General features: G+C 46.4%; 1 protein-coding gene across 1 annotated transcript in view; it reads left to right on the top strand.

Annotated features, from left to right (window-relative positions):
- Nucleotides 1–21141, top strand: part of LOC141051509 (short transient receptor potential channel 2-like) — a 44511-nt gene that overhangs the window by 12222 nt on the left and 11148 nt on the right. The window contains exons 2-3 of the mRNA XM_073548442.1: nucleotides 15558–16250; nucleotides 19625–19828. Of these exons, the coding sequence (XP_073404543.1) occupies nucleotides 15558–16250; nucleotides 19625–19828 (897 nt within the window). The remainder of the gene's footprint in view (nucleotides 1–15557; nucleotides 16251–19624; nucleotides 19829–21141) is intronic.

Below are 21141 nucleotides of genomic sequence, written 5' to 3'. Positions count from 1 at the left end.
TGCTTTCAGCAGGCTTGGCAGCACCACCCAGTCTTCCACACAGTCCAGTCTCACCAGCATAAATTCTGGATCCCTTAATCCTTACCCTGATCCTCCTTCCTCTCAACATGATGAGTCCCTGGAGACTTGTGATCCCACATTAGGACACTCCGAGGAGCTCTTTACAACATCAATTCTTGATTGTCTACTCTCGACCTGCATGTTCAAAGAGGGATAGGAGGACATGTAATTCAGTGATGCACAAACATTAGAGCAGTCGCAGCCACAGGAACATGATGGTGAAGAACAGAAATTTGGAATAAGGAGGAAGATGATGATGAGATACAGTTGCCATTAAGTCTTGTTTTTGTTAAGTCACAAAGTTAGGAGGACCAGAGTGTGGTGTAGAAGCCGAGGTGGTGGATGAAGAAGTCACCCACCCAACCTGGGAAGCTGGCATACAGAGCGAGGCCAGCAGTGCTGAGGTGGAGCTATCAGCATCATGAAACAGGCAGGAAGAGGCAGTAGGGTGACCAGAGGGAGAAGAATTGTTCTGCAGAGCACCGACGCTCCTGAATTTGTCCGTCAAAGAGTTATGTGCTCCTCGGTCTCAGACTTTTTTAAAGAGAGTTCTGAGACAAACAAAATGCTATTTGCAACCTGTGGCATGCCAAGATCAGCAGGGGCCTGATCACTAAGAACCTAACCAACACCAGCATGATGAGGCACATGTCATCTAAGCACTCAAATCGGTGGGCCGAACATCTGGGTCCATGATTAGTGCCATCGGGTGACACAACTGCCTCTTCCCCTGTGCTAGGTGCTTCCCTATCCCCTGCCCTTGACAGCAGCAGCTGTCCTTCAGTACTCGGTCCCCAGTCGCCACTTTTTCTCCTGGTGTGGCATCCCGGCCTTGTACCAGCACATGTGCTGGAACATAACCCGTGCCTTTACCAATGCATTTACTGGCATTGTCCACTTAGCGACCGACACATGGACAAGTGCTTGTGGCCAGAGAGGCTACATTTCCCTGATGGCGCACTAGGTGAACATTGAGGAAGCCGGGACCATGTGCTCCCAATGCCGAGGATTGCTGGCCTTATTTCTATCAGGGTTTCCTCCACCTCCTACACCAGTTCCTCCAACCCCACTTGCTCCTCCTCATCCTCCGTCTCCGATGTGCTATCTCAGAGCATGTCATCCACATCAGCCAGAAGCTGGAAGCTCTGCCTCAGCGAAGCGGCAACAGACTCTGCTGAAGCTAATTTGTTTAAGAGACAAACCACACATCACGGCAGAGTTACTTAAAGAAATAACAGAAAAGACAGATCTGTGGTTTTTGCCCCTGAGCCTCAATCCAGGTATGGTCGTGTATGATAATGGGTGTAACCTGGTTGTGGATGTTACGCTTGACAAGCTGACATACGTACTATGCTTGGCACATGTGCTCAACTTGGTAGTTCAGGGGTTTCTAAAAACATATCCAGATTTGCCAGAGCTTTTGGTCAAGGTGCGCTGCATCAGTGCCCATTTCCAAAGTCGGCTACAGCTGCCGCTGCTTTGGCAGTGCTGCAGCAGTGCATGCAAGTGTCAGCTCACCGACTGGTGTACGATGTGACCACGTGCTGGAATTCCACACTGCACATGATGGCAAGGCTTTTTGAGCAGAAGAGGCCAATGGTTGAGTACGAGCTCCAACACGCCTGTCGGTAGGTGGATGCCATTTCATTGCTATGCAAGCCTCAAAAAACTTGTTAAAAATGTATTAGCATTATATTGCTCACTCATAGGATATTCTGTGCTCTGGAGTACATTTCCTTGGTATATAGACCTCAAATCTGAGTAGCCTTTATGAGTCTAGGATAGAGGTGGGCAGTTAATTTTCCCAAGGGGCCACATAAGAGACCATGACTGTTGTGGAGGGCCGAACCAATAGCTTGAAATTAATTCTACTTAATATTAATTTATTAATATTAATTGTATCACTTAATATTGAGCAGAATTAAGTATGCTGACCCCCCTAATATATCTTTAAACCCCCCCACAGCCCCTTATATACAGCATGAGCCTCACAAAGCCTACTACATATGCGTCATGAGCCTCAACCAGCCTCCCCATATACAGCATGAGCCCCACACAGCCTCCCTATATATGGCCTGAGCCCCACACAGCCTCCCTATATGCGGCATGAGCCCCACACAGCCTCCCTATATGCGGCATGAGCTTCACACAGCCTCCCTATATACGGCATGAGCCCCACACAGCCTCCCTATATACGGCATGAGCTTCACACAGCCTCCCTATATACGGCATGAGCCCCACACAGCCTCCCTATATACGGCATGAGCTTCACACAGCCTCCCTATATACGGCATGAGCTTCACACAGCCTCCCTATATGCGGCATGAGTTTCACACAGCCTCCCTATATACAGCATGAGCCCCACACAGCCTCCCTATATGCGGCATGAGCTTCACACAGCCTCCCTATATACGGCATGAGCCCCACACAGCCTCCCTATATGCGGCATGAGCTTCACACAGCCTCCCTATATACGGCATGAGCCCCACACAGCCTCCCTATATACGGCATGAGCTTCACACAGCCTCCCTATATACGGCATGAGCCCCACACAGCCTCCCTATTTACGGCATGAGCCCCACACAGCCTCCCTATATACGGCATGAGCTTCACACAGCCTCCCTATATACGGCATGAGCTTCACACAGCCTCCCTATATGCGGCATGAGCTTCACACAGCCTCCCTATATACAGCATGAGCCCCACACAGCCTCCCTATATACGGCATGAGCTTCACACAGCCTCCCTATATGCGGCATGAGCTTCACACAGCCTCCCTATATGCGGCATGAGCTTCACACAGCCTCCCTATATACGGCATGAGCCCCACACAGCCTCCCTATATACGGCATGAGCTTCACACAGCCTCCCTATGTACGGCATGAGCCCCACACAGCCTCCCTATATGCGGCATGAGCTTCACACAGCCTCCCTATATACGGCATGAGCCCCACACAGCCTCCCTATATACGGCATGAGCTTCACACAGCCTCCCTATATACGGCATGAGCCCCACACAGCCTCCCTATATACGGCATGAGCTTCACACAGCCTCCCTATATGCGGCATGAGCCCCACACAGCCTCCCTATATACGGCATGAGCTTCACACAGCCTCCCTATATACGGCATGAGCCCCACACAGCCTCCCTATATACGGCATGAGCTTCACACAGCCTCCCTATGTACGGCATGAGCCCCACACAGCCTCCCTATATGCGGCATGAGCTTCACACAGCCTCCCTATATACGGCATGAGCCCCACACAGCCTCCCTATATACGGCATGAGCTTCACACAGCCTCCCTATATACGGCATGAGCCCCACACAGCCTCCCTATATACGGCATGAGCTTCACACAGCCTCCCTATATGCGGCATGAGCCCCACACAGCCTCCCTATATACGGCATGAGCCCCACACAGCCTCCCTATATACGGCATGAGCTTCACACAGCCTCCCTATATACGGCATGAGCTTCACACAGCCTCCCTATATGCGGCATGAGCTTCACACAGCCTCCCTATATACGGCATGAGCCCCACACAGCCTCCCTATATGCGGCATGAGCTTCACACAGCCTCCCTATACACGGCATGAGCCCCACACAGCCTCCCTATATACGGCATGAGCTTCACACAGCCTCCCTATATACGGCATGAGCCCCACACAGCCTCCCTATATACGGCATGAGCCCCACACAGCCTCCCAATATATGGCACGAGCCCCACACAGCCTCCCTATATGCGGCATGAGCTTCACACAGCCTCCCATGTATGGCATGAGCCCCACACAGCCTCCACATGTACTGCATGAGCTCCAGTTTCCCCATATACAGCATGAGCCCCACACAGCCTCCCTATATATGGCATTAGCCCCAATCAGCCTCCCTATATGCGGCATGAGCCTCACACAGCCTACTACATATGCGTCATGAGCCTTACACCCATGTACAGCATGAGCCTCACACAGCCTCCCCATGTACAGCATGAGCCTCACACAGCCTCCCCATGTACAGCATGAGCCTCACACAGCCTCCCCATGTACAGCATGAGCCTCACACAGCCTCCCCATGTACAGCATGAGCCCCACACAGCCGTCTTATATACAGCATGAGCCCTACAGTCTCTCCACATACTGATTGAGCCCCACACAGCCTCCACATGTACTGCATGAGCTCCAGTTTCCCCATATACAGCATGAGCCCCACACAGCCTCTCTATATATGGCATTAGTCCCAATCAGCCTCCCTATATGCGGAATGAGCCTCACACAGCCTCCCTATATATGGCATTAGCCCCAATCAGCCTCCCTATATGCGGCATGAGCCCCACACAGCCTCCCAATATATGGCATGAGTCCCACACAGCCTCCTTATATGCGGCATGAGCCCCACACAGCCTCCCTATATATGGCATGAGTCCCACACAGCCTCCTTATATGCGGCATGAGCCCCACACAGCCTCCCTATATATGGCATGAGTCCCACACAGCCTCCTTATATGCGGCATGAGCCCCACACAGCCTCCCTATATATGGCATTAGCCCCAATCAGCCTCCCTATATGCGGCATGAGCCTCACACAGCCTACTACATATGCGTCATGAGCCTTACACAGCCTCCCCCATATACGGCATGAGCCCCACACAGCCTCCCTATATACGGCATGAGTCCCACACAGCCTCCCTATATGCGGCATCAGCCTCACACAGCCTCCCCATGTACAGCATGAGCCTCACACAGCCTCCCCATGTACAGTATGAGCCTCACACAGCCTCCCCATGTACAGCATGAGCCTCACACAGCCTCCCCATGTACAGCATGAGCCTCACACAGCCTCCCCATGTACAGCATGAGCCTCACACAGCCTCCCCATGTACAGCATGAGCCTCACACAGCCTCCCCATGTACAGCATGAGCCTCACACAGCCTCCCCATGTACAGCATGAGCCTCACACAGCCTCCCCATGTACAGCATGAGCCCTACAGTCTCTCCACATACTGATTGAGCACCACACAGCCTCCCCATGTATTGCGTGAGCCCCACACAGCCTCTCCACATACTGATTGAGCACCACACGGCCACCATATATACTGCATAAGCCCCACACAGCCTTCCCATAGCCTCCCCATGTGCTGCATGTCACCCCCATAGAATCCCCATGATCACCCCCATAGTCATACACATGAGAAAAACAAAACACATACTCACCTCGGTCCCATTCCCAGGCGCCCTGCTTCTGCTCTCCGGTGGTCCACAGCTGCCGCGATGACATGACATCATCGCGTCAGCTGTTTCACACGCTCATTGGTGGTGGAAGTGACCGGAGGAGCCTCCTCTACCAATGCTGACTGCGGGAGACAACGAGCGAGTGGGCATGGTGCGGCCCGCGGACCTCAGATTTCCAGCCCCACAGCTGTCTCGGTCCGTGGGCCGGACTAAGACAGCCAGAGGGCCCGCCGGCCGCACATCGCCCAGATCTGGTCTAGGAGATAATGTGACCAGATAATGAAGCCTCCTTTATGTCTAATACAGGGTGGATCTGAGTCCCTTATTTTTAGCAGTTTTTGCTTCCTTCATAAATTACACTGAAAGATCCGATTTTTTAATAAAATAACAATGTTGGTTTACTTAAATTATATATTTTTAAAATCATTTTTAAATGTTGCCTTATATAGAAGTCTTTATACAGAGGAGAATGATTTTTAACATTTTTTTCCTGTAAGATGTGATTTCTCGTGGGTTTGGAAGGTTTTATCTTCAGTCCACAGTGGAGTAAAAGTGTGACCCCATTGTTCTCAGTGGCGATCTGGTGGTCAGAGATGCTTCCAGGAGTCTTCCCCATGCTGTTCTCCTTCCATTCAGCACTTTTTCCTATCCATTTGACCATCTTTACTGCCCCCCAGACCTCTTTGTAGGGTCTGCCGGAGAAAAGTTTGGCTTTCCCATTGACTCCCATTATACTCATTACTCGAAACCAGCATGCGAGTATTAGGAATTGCCCGGTCCGAGCATTGTAGCGCTCGCTGATCTCTAATGTTTAGTCTAAAAATGTTATTACTTTTACATAAAAGTTGGTAAACTACTTAAATTCTGACTGGGCGTAAATAAACTCTAAGTAATGAATGTAGACAGTATGAATTAATTTGCAGTCCTCATTTATTAATTGCCGTGCTGGAGAGGCTGCCCAGCGCTGCCTATGCAGAGCACAGTAATTGAGATTAGTTTCTCATCTCTCGGCAGAGACTGAGAAGACAAAGCTCGCTTCATTATACTGAGAGCTTTGTCATCTTGGTCACTATGTACGCACAGCTCAACTATGGCGCTCGGCATTGGCCGCACTGGGCAGGGACTCACTGCACCGCTCCAACAAGAAGCATTTGTCGGTGCCGCACATTTGACTGATGGGCTGTCAGAGCAACTCTACTGACGAACCTTCATAATAATTGTCCATAAAGAGAACGAGAACAGAAATGATGATTCACCGCACAGCAACCAGTGGAAAGAGAAATCAATTATGTGCAGAAGAAGAAATCCTCCCGGGTCCATTATTACCAGCAATCCCTCCGGACAAGAAACTCCCCAAACAGCAAAGTGGCCTCATACCCTGTATACACAAAACTGCTACATATAATGTGCTCCAGCGTGCAGCATGACGACAGCCAAACCGTGCTCACAATAACCAAACGTGGAGCAATATACGAGCAGTAATATAGCAGTTATATTGTTGTACATAGGGGGCAGTATTATAGTAGTTATATTCTTGTACATAGGCGCAGTATTATAGTAGTTATATTCTTGTATATAGGGAGCAGTATTATAGTAGTTATATTCTTGTACATAGGAGCAGTATTATAGTAGTTATATTCTTGTATATAGGAGCAGTATTATAGTAGTTATATTCTTGTATATAGGAGCAGTATTATAGTAGTTATATTCTTGTATATAGGAGCAGTATTATAGTAGTTATATTCTTGTACATAGGAGCAGTATTATAGTAGTTATATTCTTGTATATAGGAGCAGTATTATAGTAGTTATATTCTTGTATATAGGAGCAGTATTATAGTAGTTATATTCTTGTATATAGGGGCAGTATTATAGTAGTTATATTCTTGTATATAGGGAGCAGTATTATAGTAGTTATATTCTTGTACATAGGAGCAGTATTATAGTAGTTATATTCTTGTACATAGGGGGCAGTATTATAGTAGTTATATTCTTGTATATAGGAGCAGTATTATAGTAGTTATATTCTTGTATATAGGAGCAGTATTATAGTAGTTATATTCTTGTACATAGGAGCAGTATTATAGTAGATATATTCTTGTACATAGGGGCAGTATTATAGTAGTTATATTCTTGTACATAGGGGCAGTATTATAGTAGTTATATTCTTGTATATAGGGAGCAGTATTATAGTAGTTATATTCTTGTACATAGGGGGCAGTATTATAGTAGTTATATTCTTGTATATAGGGAGCAGTATTATAGTAGTTATATTCTTATACATAGGGAGCAGTATTATAGGAGTTATATTCTTGTACATAGGAGCAGTATTATAGTAGATATATTCTTGTACATAGGGGCAGTATTATAGTAGTTATATTCTTGTACATAGGGGCAGTATTATAGTAGTTATATTCTTGTACATAGGGGCAGTATTATAGCAGTTATATTCTTGTACATAGAGGCAGTATTATAGTAGTTATATTCTTGTACATAGGGGCAGTATTATAGTAGTTATATTCTTGTACATAGGGGCAGTATTATAGTAGTTATATCCTTGTACATAGGAGCAGTATTATAGTAGTTATATTCTTGTACATAGGGGCAGTATTATAGTAGTTATATTCTTGTACATAGGGGCAGTATTATAGTAGTTATATTCTTGTACATAGGGGCAGTATTATAGTAGTTATATTCTTGTACATAGAGGCAGTATTATAGTAGTTATATTCTTGTACATAGGGGCAGTATTATAGCAGTTATATTCTTGTACATAGAGGCAGTATTATAGTAGTTATATTCTTGTACATAGGGGCAGTATTATAGTAGTTATATTCTTGTACATAGGGGCAGTATTATAGTAGTTATATTCTTGTACATAGGGGCAGTATTATAGCAGTTATATTCTTGTACATACAGGCAGTATTATAGTAGTTATATTCTTGTACATAGGGGCAGTATTATAGTAGTTATATCCTTGTACATAGGAGCAGTATTATAGTAGATATATTCTTGTACATAGGGGCAGTATTATAGTAGTTATATTCTTGTACATTGAGGCAGTATTATAGTAGTTATATTCTTGTACATAGGGGCAGTATTATAGTAGTTATATTCTTGTACATAGGGGCAGTATTATAGTAGTTATATTCTTGTACATAGAGGCAGTATTATAGTAGTTATATTCTTGTACATAGGGGCAGTATTATAGCAGTTATATTCTTGTACATAGAGGCAGTATTATAGTAGTTATATTCTTGTACATAGGGGCAGTATTATAGTAGTTATATTCTTGTACATAGGGGCAGTATTATAGTAGTTATATTCTTGTACATAGGGGCAGTATTATAGCAGTTATATTCTTGTACATACAGGCAGTATTATAGTAGTTATATTCTTGTACATAGGGGCAGTATTATAGTAGTTATATCCTTGTACATAGGAGCAGTATTATAGTAGATATATTCTTGTACATAGGGGCAGTATTATAGTAGTTATATTCTTGTACATTGAGGCAGTATTATAGTAGTTATATTCTTGTACATAGGGGCAGTATTATAGTAGTTATATTCTTGTACATAGGGGCAGTATTATAGTAGTTATATTCCTGTACATAGGGGCAGTATTATAGTCGTTATATTCTTGTACATAGGAGCAGTATTATAGTAGTTATATTCTTGTACATAGGGGCAGTATTATAGTAGTTATATTCTTGTACATAGGGAGCAGTATTATAGTAGTTATATTCTTGTACATAGGAGCAGTATTATAGTAGTTATATTGTTGTACATAGGGGCAGTATTATAGTAGTTATATTCTTGTACATAGGGGCAGTATTATAGTAGTTATATTCTTGTATATAGGGAGCAGTATTATAGTAGTTATATTCTTGTACATAGGGGCAGTATTATAGTAGTTTTATTCTTGTACATAGGAGCAGTATTATAGTATTTATATTCTTGTACATAGGGAGCAGTATTTTAGTAGTTATAGTCTTGTACATAGGGGCAGTATTATAGTAGTTATATTCTTGTATATAGGAGCAGTATTATAGTATTTATATTCTTGTACATAGGGGCAATTTTTATTGTAAAAACCAAACAAATACAAATAACATTCCTCCAATAATACAAAACTGAATTCACTAGGATTGTACATACATTCATTATATATCCAGTTTATACATATCAAATTAACTTAGAGTCCATACTCCTAGTTTGGGGAGAGAAAAAGACTTTGCAAGCAGAGCTCATCATATTCCTACCCAGTGACTCATCCTTCCATATCTTAACATTTCCTAATTTCTCCTAATGATTTTTCTTATCTGAGTTTGGACATTATCTGGTTGACAGCGTCACAGATCTGAGTCGGAGTTATTCTGTTCACCACCGGTCTCCATCTCAGACTCTACCTGAGTGCCCTCAGGTAAGGGCTTCCGCTTTGGCGGAGGACAGTCCTCTACGTCCCTATCACACTCTGCATCAATTCTTTTATGGTCATCTTCAAAATCGCCGTCAGACTCAGACAGAACATCAAACCTGTTAGATACGACCATTACACCTGCAGAACTCTGGAATTTCTTCCCGGCTCCTTGGCCAGTGTCGTACTCCTCAGGTTTACGGGAGGCCTTGTCCTTTTTCTTCCTTTTCTGATTATTGCTATACTCTTCAGACACAGATGGTAGCACTGAAGTAATGCCTTCCTGTGACTGCTGCCCCTGAGGTACAACCTCCATAGTCCCCTGTTCTCTCTCTGAACCCTGCTGCTCTGGTGTTAGCTGAGTAGACCCCTGGTGGACCTCTGGTCTGGTCAGTATTTCTCCTGACAGTAAAGCTGCCTCCTCCAGAATCTCTGCCCCTGCCACCAAGTCCTCGTCAGGAAAGTCCTTACAGATATTGTGCCAGGCGTCTGGACAGTCCCTGTGAGGGTGACCGATCTTCCCACAGAGGTTGCACCTGATGTTCTGGCAGTCTGCAGCTAGATGGCCGACCTCCCCACACAGGCTGCACTTCACCACAGTACAGGTATTTGCCAGGTGACCTGCCTTGCCACATTTAAAGCACTTACGAGGCTGCCCAGGATAGAAACACACACCCCTCTCCCTCCCAATAAAGAAGGAGTTGGGTAAATGGGCAGTGATGTTATTGCATTGCCGCAGTTTCACCAAAACCCGCCACCCTCCCGTCCAGATACCATCACTGTCTCTGCTTTTGGTGAGGTCCGAGACCAGGTCACAATGCCTCCGGAGCCACACCACAATGTCCTACAGGGGAACAGATTCATTCCAGAAGATGACATTTACGGTGACAGTATCTGGCTTAGAGATAGGAATAAAGCTGAACTTACTCCAGCCCTCCGTGTCTCTAAACTTGGGGAAACTAGACCAGAATCTGTCCAGGTCAGACATGAGCTTAAAGCTGACATCATAGCCCCGCCTGTCTGGAAGATTAATCACTGCCAGGATGCTGACTGGCACAAACCCCATCTGGTGGCACAAGAGCTCCCTGACGACAAACCTCCTGTCTGGCAGGTCCTCCTTGGCACCTCTGTGCCGGAAACGCACGACGTTTCTCCGTTTAAATGCCTGGCCTGTATAATTGGTACCAGAGGTAAAAGACGGAGCGCCACGACTCCAGGCATTACTGGGGGGACCGTGCAGGGTCACATTGGGTTGACTGACGGGGTGAAGGTCTGCAGCAGGAGGGGCAGCCACACCTTGTGTGCTTGAAATTAAAGGGGGGAAATTACAGACATTATCATGCACTTTGTTATCATCAGCATCAATGTCATTATCAGACTGTGCAGCGTCCACCAAAGATACTGTGCTCTCCCAAGCCCCCGACCCCTCAGATACAGCACGGTTATCCCCAGCATCAGAGCCCTGCTGGGCACCATCAGTAATGACCAGCACATGTCCACTGCCCAACTGTTGTGCTTGGCATTCTGAGACTTGTAGTCCCTCTGCTGGAAAGTGCAGTCCATACTGCTGCTTGGAATCTGCTGCAGGCTGCTGTGCTGGGCATTCTGAGACTTTTGGTACACCTGCTGGAATCTGCATAACATGCTGCTGCTTGGGGTCTGCCGCAGGCTGCTGCGGCTGCAGTATTTGACCCTTTTGGAAGCAGAAACTTGCAGGCTGCAGCACTGGCCGCACCGGCTTCTGGGGCTCACCTGGGACAATGTCTGAGCTGGAACCTGCAGAGTCCTGCTTGTGTGACAAACAGTTCCTGGTTCCTATAAGTCTTTGCCAGGGGCCCCATCTTCTCTAGGACACAGTCCATGTCCCTCACCACTTTTGCCAGCTGTATACCAAGCATGTTCAGAGTCTGATCACAAAAGGTGTGATCCCCACCAGGATTAGCAGCCTTTACCTTATAGCCCATGTCTATTTGCTTCTGCAGCAAGTCTTTGTGCTGCTGTAACTCACTGAGCCTCTTGACCAGTCCTAGGATCTCCTCTGCGACCTGAAGCTCAGTTGCACATGGCGTCTCCTCCTGGGATCCTGCTTCCAGCAATGTCCCTGGATGCTTGAAACCAGACGTCTCCTTAACTTTCACCACCGCTGGTTTCGTGGCTCCAGGCTCCACAGCACTTTTACTGCTGCCACCTGACTGCGACTTTGTGCGCCCAGAGCTCGCCATGCTGGCCACCACATGCTTCTGCTGCAGGTTCTCCTGGAGCATCTGTCTCTCCAGTGAGGTTCTCCTCTGCCTGCTGGGAGTCAGCTGCACACCTGAGGCTGATGATGTTGTCTCCTGAGCTGCAGGCTGCTTTCCTCCATTCAGCTTCTCACCAGTTGATTTCTTTTGGATTTCTCCTAGTTGTCCTTCACTCTGGTTGCCTTGGCTGGCCGACTGCTTAACTGGAACTTTCTTACCCACAGCCATGGCTTTTCCTTGTTCCGTTACATTTTGCACTTTCACAGCTTCATCTTTCTTGCTGCTGCTGCTGCTACTTCCATTCTGAGCTTTCTTTCCCTCAGAAACAACTTTGGGACTTGCATCCGCCTTAAACACAACTTGAGCGTTACTTGCAAGTGTAGGCCTGGAAGCATGGGCCTTGCTTGGGGAGTTACCCCGCCCAGGGTGGCCTCCCCCTGGGCTTGGTCCAGACATCAGGAGAGCTACAAACACACAACCTCACAGCTAGGAGGCAGTATTATAGTAGTTATATTCTTGTACATAGGAGCAGTATTATAGTAGTTATATTCTGGTACATAGGGGCAGTATTATAGTAGTTATATTCTTGTACATAGGAGCAGTATTATAGTAGTTATATTCTTGTACATAGGGGCAGTATTATAGTAGTTATATTCTTGTACATAGGAGCAGTATTATAGTAGTTATATTCTTGTACATAGGAGCAGTATTATAGTAGTTATATTCTTGTACATAGGAGCAGTATTATAGTAGTTATATTCTTGTAAAAAAACACCAAGATAGCAGCAAAAAAATTTGATCCTAAAAATTAACTTTTATTCCAATATTTAAAACCTGGATGATACCAGTATAGGGAACAGGGTACAGGGTATTTTTAACATACAAAATATGCAATGTATCAGGGCACTACACTCGCCCTAATAGGACCTAGTGCGTCCCTTCCTTGCCGCGGAGGTTGGCACCCTAATATATGCGATGTGGCGCCCCCGCTCAACGTCGGTGACCCTAATAACACCCTAAAAAACCGTAATCCACGACGAGGATACACAAAAAAAACACAAACACACAGAATTCCCGAAAAAATGACCCCTGGTGGAGAGACTATATACTGTCTCTAGGAGTGCACCTATTCTAAAACAGAGTGGTGGAAATATGTCCACCCTAATATCTCGTAGTAAAAAATGCTTATGGTTGCAGCTCAAATAGAAACTTATCTCGTAGAAAAAATGCTAAATGCTGCATAGATGACAGACTGTAGCTTTCTATGAAAAAACGTTTACATATAACAGCAATGCGTAGATCAAATCCAAAAGGAGTTCATCAGGAAACAATATTTGCTGATCTAACATATCCAAAGGACATAATAGTCCTCAAAATACACAATAGACAAAATAGTCTCTTTTATAAGCGAGGATGGCAAAGAACACCATTAAATTAATTCATGGGGTAACCCAATGACCCAATATACAAATTGCCATCCATCAGTCTGTCAGCATAAAAATTCAAAAAGATACTTATCAGCCATCAGATGATATCGAGCCCAGCCCGACGCGTTTCCCCCTCTTAGATGCTGAGGGTTCATCAAGGGCAAAAGAGCACAAGGGGTCTCATCACCCCAGCCGAATGATCAATGCAGTGTGCGGCATGTTTTCTGTCTCCCGCCGGCTCATATTTACCGCCTTCAGACTGCGACATCACTTCCGGTACCACGCCGTGATTGTGTGTCATACTTGCAATCATTGCAGTGGGGCACGCCCCCATACCATGTGACCACAATCATCACTTCCGGTGGCGCATCATGATTACGCGCACTGCTAGTGATCAATACACTGGGGTGTAGTCCCACCGCCACATCATGTGACCCTAATCGTCACTTCCGGTGACATGCCCTGATCACGTGTGTCCCTCTCGGCGCATATCAAGTCCTCTCCCCACGTGACCACACAGCCGTTGCCCACACTAGAACCACAGTGGGGGAGAAAACCACAATGGGTCACAACCCACCAAAATTAGTGGGATTAACCACGGGCGTGTATTAGAGCAAAGGGGGCTAATATATACATAAACCCTAAGGCAGCATTATTCAGGGCTAGTAGAACCTGAAGAAAATTATATATCCGGATTACACCTCATTTTAAATTTGTCAGTGTGCCATAATAACGTTACTTAATCATAAACCGCATCAATAAGACATGATGAAAAATGTTGTTATTAACCCCTACAGGAGACACCTCTATGTATCCAAGCTAATCAAATGATCCAATAATAAGATGATAGATATCCAAGAACAATCTCTTTGCTCAGGAAGAGCATGAAAAAATAGCATGGTGGATCCATCAGGTACACTAACTACAAGAAACTAGTAAAATTCAAATTTTCATTGAGGCCTTTAGGGCTTTGTGATTCCAGCCAGAAAATCCAACGCGTTTCCCGTTGTAGGATCTTCTTATCCCAATCCCCCTGCCTCACTACGGGTTGAACCCTTTCAATAACACGAAATCCAATCTGTTTCTCATCACCGCCATGAACAAGATTAACATGGCGTGCTAGTGGAGTCTCTCTTTTATGTCTAATGTCTCCCAAATGTTCCCCAATCCGTATCCGGAGTTCCCGCTTGGTTTTGCCCACATAATCCAATGGACAGGAGCATGTGCACAGGTAGACAACTCCTGTAGTTTTGCAGTTAGCAAATGAGTTCATTTTATACGTTCTTTTCGTGTAGGCACTACTAAACGTTTTTGATGGTACCACGTGCTTGCAAAAACTACAGTGTCCACATCTAAACGTCCCAGCCTGCCTATTTTGTAGCCAAGTCCCCTCCTTCTTATGTGGTTCCAGGTGACTCTTGACCACTAAATCCCTTATGGATTTTCCCTTCCTATAGGTCACTGAGGGTTTGGGAGAAATTATCCCCCTGATATCTTGATCAGTCCTGAGTATATCCCAATGTTTCCTCAGAATCTCCATTACTCTTTTTGACTGGTCATCAAAGGTACCTATTAGTCTAGTCAAATTTTCCGTATCTTTCTTCTCTCTCGGGTTTAATAGTGAAGATCTCCTAGTCTGTCTGGCCAATTTAAAGGCAGGTTGAATGACATTGATGGGATAGCCCCTATCCTTAAACCTATCACATAGGTCCCTTGACTGGGCCTGAAAATCACCCCAATCGGAGCAGTTCCTCCTCAGTCTGAGAAACTGCCCCCTGGGGATACCACGTTTCAGGGGGAGAGGATGATGACTCTCCCACCTAAGAAGACTATTTGTTGATGTGGGTTTCCGGTACAGAGATGTTGTCAAAGATCCATCTTTTGCAATTGATATGGTGGTGTCCAAGAAAGTGATACTTTCTCCACCGATCTCATACGTGAAAAACAGGCCCATCTCGTTGGTATTCAGATGATCCACAAAGGATTTAAACGATTCTCCATTACCCGTCCACAGGACGAGGATGTCGTCAATATAACGTCCCCAAAATTATATTATATTCTTGTACATAGGGAGCAGTATTATAGTAGTTATATTCTTGTACATAGGAACAGTATTATAGTAGTTATATTCTTGTACATGGGAGCAGTATTATAGTAGTTATATTTGTGTTCTTTTTTTTTTAGCAAGCAAACTGGAGAGAAATCGTGAATAAGAAGCTGAAGTTTCCGGTGACTCTGATCAATGCTATATATGATGGGAACCTTCCTCAGGTGCAGCAGCTTCTCCATGTCAGTGACGGGATCCTGCGACAGTTGGATGATAGTGAGGACAGATCATGGCGGGAGGCTCTCAATCTCGCCATCCGTACAGGAAATGAAGAGATTATGAAGACCCTGCTGCATTGTGTGAAGTTTGATTTCCGGCAGATCCATGAAGCTCTCCTCGTGGCCGTTGACACCAACCAACCTCATGTGGTTAAGATGCTACTGGATCGCTTGGACCAAGAGAAAGGGCTGAAGATGGACATCAAGTCATTCTCAATGGCTTTCTTCGACAACTCTATTGACAACTCCCGCTTTGCTCCTGGAGTGACTCCACTCACCTTGGCCTGCGAGAAGGACTTATATGAAATTGTGGAGATGCTCATGAAGAAAGGTCATGTGATCACCACTCCGCACAAGATCTCCTGCACATGTCTGGAGTGCAGCAATGGACGCAAGTACGACCTTCTCAAATTCTCACTGTCTCGAATCAACACTTATAAAGGAATCGCCAGCAGGGCTTATCTGTCCATCGCAAGCGAAGACGCCATGCTGAGAGCCTTTAGGCTGAGTCGAGAACTGAAGAATCTTTCAAGAAAGGAGCCGGAGTTTAAGGTCGGTCACTTATTTTTATACTTTGGCGCACAATGTTACTGATATGGTGAACACTAACTTATGTGCTTCTGTGTTGTCTGGTTTATTGTCCCAGTCCTTGGTGCCCAGGGGTTTAGTTCTCCAGTTCCTGGTGTCCGGCGGTTTAGTTCTCCAGTTCCTGGTGTCCGGCGGTTTAGTTCTCCAGTCATAGTGTCCGGTGGTTTAGTTCTCCAGTTCCTGGTGTCCAGTGGTTTAGTTCTCCAGTCCCTGGTGTCCAGTGGTTTAGTTCTCCAGTTATAGTGTCCGGTGGTTTAGTTCTCCAGTTCCTGGTGTCCGGTGGTTTAGTTCTCCAGTCCCTGGTGTCCAGTGGTTTAGTTCTCCAGTCCTGGTGTCTGGTGGTTTAGTTTTTCAGTCCTGATGTCTGGTGGTTTAGTTCTCCAGTCCCTGGTGTCTGGTGGTTTAGTTCTCCAGTCCCTGGTGACCGGTGGTTTAGTTCTCCAGTCCCTGGTGTCCATTGGTTTAGTTCTCCAGTCCCTGGTGTCCAGTGGTTTAGTTCTCCAGTCCTGGTGTCTGGTGGTTTAGTTTTTCAGTCCTGATGTCTGGTGGTTTAGTTCTCCAGTTCCTGGTGTCCAGTGGTTTAGTTCTCCAGTCCCTGGTGTCCAGTGGTTTAGTTCTCCAGTTATAGTGTCCGGTGGTTTAGTTCTCCAGTTCCTGGTGTCCGGTGGTTTAGTTCTCCAGTCCCTGGTGTCCAGTGGTTTAGTTCTCCAGTCCTGGTGTCTGGTGGTTTAGTTTTTCAGTCCTGATGTCTGGTGGTTTAGTTCTCCAGTCCCTGGTGTCTGGTGGTTTAGTTCTCCAGTCCCTGGTGACCGGTGGTTTAGTTCTCCAGTCCCTGGTGTCCATTGGTTTAGTTCTCCAGTCCCTGGTATCTGGTGGTTTAGTTCTCCAGTCCCTGGTGTCCATTGATTTAGTTCTCCAGTCCCTGGTGTCCATTGGTTTAGTTCTCCAGTCCCTGGTATCTGGTGGTTTAGTTCTCCAGTCCCTGGTGTCCGGTGGTTCAGTTCTCCAGTTCCTGGTGTCCGGTGCTTTAGTTCTCATGGCCTGGTATCCGGTGCTTTAGTTCTCCAGTCCCTGATGTCCGGTGGTTCAGTTCTCCAGTTCCTGGTGTCCGGTGGTTTAGTTCTCCAGTCCCTGGTGTCCGGTGCTTTGGTTCTCCAGTTCCTGGTGTCTTGTGCTTTAGTTCTCCAGTCCCTGGTGTCTGGTGCTTTAGTTCTCCAGTTCCTGGTATCCGGTGCTTTAGTTCTCCAGTTTCTGGTGTCTGGTGCTTTATTTCTCCAGTTTCTGGTGTCCGGTGGTTTAGTTCTCCAGTTCCTGGTGTCTGGTGCTTTAGTTCTCCAGTTCCTGGTGTCTGGTGCTTTAGTTCTCCAGTTCCTGGTGTCTGGTGCTTTGGCTCTCCAGTTCCTGGTGTCTGGTGTTTTAGTTCTCAGGCCCTGGTATCCAGTGCTTTAGTTCTCCAGTTTCTGGTGTCCGGTGGTTTAGTTCTCCAGTTCCTGGTGTCCGGGCTTTGGTTCTCCAGTCCCTGGTGTCCGGTGGTTTAGTTCTCCAGTTCCTGGTATCCGGTGCTTTAGTTCTCCAGTTCCTGGTGTCTGGTGCTTTAGTTCGTGTCTGGTGCTTTAGTTCTCCAGTTTCTGGGGTCCAGTGGTTTAGTTCTCTAGTTCCTGGTGTCTGGTGCTTTAGTTCTCCAGTTCCTGGTGTCTTGTGCTTTGGTTCTCCAGTTCCTGGTGTCTGGTGTTTTAGTTGTCAGGCCCTGGTGTCCAGTGCTTTAGTTCTCCAGTTCCTGGTGTCTGGTGCTTTAGTTCTCCAGTCCCTGGTGTCCGGTGCTTTAGTTCTCCAGTTCCTGGTGTCTGGTGCTTTAGTTCTGCAGTCCCTGGTATTCGGTGCTTTAGTTCTCCAGTTCCTGGTGTCTGGTGCTTTAGTTCTCCAGTCCCTGGTGTCCGGTGCTTTAGTTCTCCAGTCCCTGGTGTCCGGTGCTTTAGTTCTCCAGTTCCTGGTGTCTGGTGCTTTAGTTCTCCAGTCCCTGGTATCCGGTGCTTTAGTTCTCCAGTTCCTGGTGTCCAGTGGTTTAGTTCTCCAGTTCCTCGTGTCCGGGCTTTAGTTCTCCAGTTGCTGGTGTCCGGTGGTTTAGTTCTCCAGTTCCTGGTGTCCGGGCTTTGGTTCTCCAGTCCCTGGTGTCCGGTGGTTTAGTTCTCCAGTTCCTGGTGTCCGGGCTTTGGTTCTCCAGTTCCTGGTGTCCGGTGCTTTAGTTCTCCAGTTCCTGGTGTCTGGTGCTTTAGTTCTCCAGTCCCTGGTATCCGGTGCTTTAGTTCTCCAGTTCCTGGTGTCCAGTGGTTTAGTTCTCCAGTTCCTCGTGTCCGGGCTTTAGTTCTCCAGTTTCTGGTGTCCGGTGGTTTAGTTCTCCAGTTCCTGGTGTCCGGGCTTTGGTTCTCCAGTCCCTGGTGTCCGGTGGTTTAGTTCTCCAGTTCCTGGTATCCGGTGCTTTAGTTCTCCAGTTCCTGGTGTCTGGTGCTTTAGTTCGTGTCTGGTGCTTTAGTTCTCCAGTTTCTGGGGTCCAGTGGTTTAGTTCTCTAGTTCCTGGTGTCTGGTGCTTTAGTTCTCCAGTTCCTGGTGTCTTGTGCTTTGGTTCTCCAGTTCCTGGTGTCTGGTGTTTTAGTTGTCAGGCCCTGGTGTCCAGTGCTTTAGTTCTCCAGTTCCTGGTGTCCGGTGCTTTAGTTCTCCAGTTCCTGGTGTCTGGTGCTTTAGTTCTGCAGTCCCTGGTATCCGGTGCTTTAGTTCTCCAGTTCCTGGTGTCTGGTGCTTTAGTTCTCCAGTCCCTGGTGTCTGGTGCTTTAGTTCTCCAGTCCCTGGTGTCCGGTGCTTTAGTTCTCCAGTTCCTGGTGTCTGGTGCTTTAGTTCTCCAGTCCCTGGTATCCGGTGCTTTAGTTCTCCAGTTCCTGGTGTCCAGTGGTTTAGTTCTCCAGTTCCTCGTGTCCGGGCTTTAGTTCTCCAGTTGCTGGTGTCCAGTGTTATGCTCTCAGGCGCTTCCTTTAATCTAACTCGTGCACAGATTGGAGGTTTGATGTTTGCAGCTCTTTTCCATCCTGTATACCTTTATTGCACTGCTTGGCTCACAGCTATCTGACATTGTGCAGGAGACACCAGAGCGGCTGGCATGGAGCTGTACTTCATATTCCCGGCACTCGCTTATAACAGACATTAGACATTAATCTTTGTATGATGCCGTACAGTGTGTATGGGGCTGAGCATTACCATCGTACAGACGCACATAGAATGAAATCCCTGCACAACACTGCAGGTATAAATGCCACCATGTACTGCAATGTGTCCTGTGGTCTCTGCAGCCCGAGTACCTGAGCCTGGAGGACCTGAGCCAGGAGTTTGCTGTAGAGTTGCTGGGAATGTGTCGTAATCAGAGTGAAGTCACGGCTGTTCTCAATGACTGCGGGGACGACAGCGACGAAGAAGAGTTGGACAACCAGGCGTTTGAGGAAGGAATCCCCAACCTGGCCAGGCTGCGGCTCGCTGTGCACCACAACCAGAAGCGGGTAACTATATATGGGACACCAACATGGACTTCAGAGGTCCTTCAGAGAGGTTGTTATGTCACAACATATTGATGACATGGAATAGAGCTGCTCTTTGCAACTCCGCTCAATGCTCCAAGGCAAGTAACCACTGATGGTGGAGTCAGACCAATGGTGAACCTTACTAATCTGATAATAGTGACCTATTCTATGGAGAGGTCTCCAATATGTTGTAACCGGACAATCCCGTTAATAAAGGTAGGCCCCTATGGATCAGGACGAGAAGCAATATATACTTTTTATATTAACCCTTATTTTACTCTTCAAGTAAAGTAGAGACCCGACAGGTCAATTTTACATTAACATCTACACCATGGACCTGCTCTGGATAGTTAGCATTGCGTGGGCTCCAAGAGGAGAGGTGGACCTAGATTTTATAGGTGGTTAAAAGCCACCTCCAGCCATTCATCATATTGTTGGTGAGAAGGTGCTCAGATGCCCTGAGCTAAGAAAGTTGCCAGAAATAGTGAGATTCAACTTGTTAAATCCTGCAAGTTACATTGTAAATTGTGCGCACAGACCGTTCGTATTGTTGCTTTTAGCTGCTAAGCTCAGTGTAACCACCAATGTGTAGATTAGAGATGTTCAGTTCAACACACAAGACTCCAGTCCAGCAAGCAAGTCAGTATTCCATATCTGCCAGACAAGAAGCCTGAAAACCATCTACTATCTGCCAGATTCCCCAGTGACTCTTTTGATTATTTGGCCCATCATGACTTCTTGTGTACATCAATGATTTCACACTCAGAAGAGAGGCTGGGGATTTCAGCAGGTATGAGGTGGTTCACAGAGCTCCCGACCAAAAATTGTTGTGGACGCTGGAAGAAGATCCTACAAATGTTTTCACTAATGTGTGATCTAAACTTGGAGCTCTGTGTCTCACCTCTCATCCGTGATGTGGAAATGCCGTGCTCTGTTCCTCAACTCTCATGTGTAAAACCTAAGCCCTGTCCTCACCTCCAATATGTAACTGTCAAGCTCTATGCCTTTTCTCTGATGTGTAACTGTCAAGCTCTGTACCTTTTCTCTTATGTGTAGCTGCAAAGTTCTGTGCCTTTTCAATGATGTGTAACTGCTAAGTTCTGTGCCTTTCCTCTGATGTGGAACTGCCAACTTCTGTGCCTTTCCTATGATGTGTAACTGGTTTTGTGCCTTTCTTGTGATGTGTAACTGCTAAGTTCTGTGTATTTTCTATGATGTGTAACAGCTAAATTCTGTGCCTTTCCTATGATGTATAACTACTATGTTCTGTGCCTTTTCTCCAATGTGTAACT

Source organism: Dendrobates tinctorius, unplaced genomic scaffold (genome assembly GCF_039654945.1).
Source record: "Dendrobates tinctorius isolate UK_male_01 unplaced genomic scaffold, ASM3965494v1 ptg000157l, whole genome shotgun sequence".
In the NCBI taxonomy this organism is placed as follows: Eukaryota; Metazoa; Chordata; class Amphibia; order Anura; family Dendrobatidae; genus Dendrobates; species Dendrobates tinctorius.
This window is presented reverse-complemented; position numbering and strand designations above follow the sequence as displayed.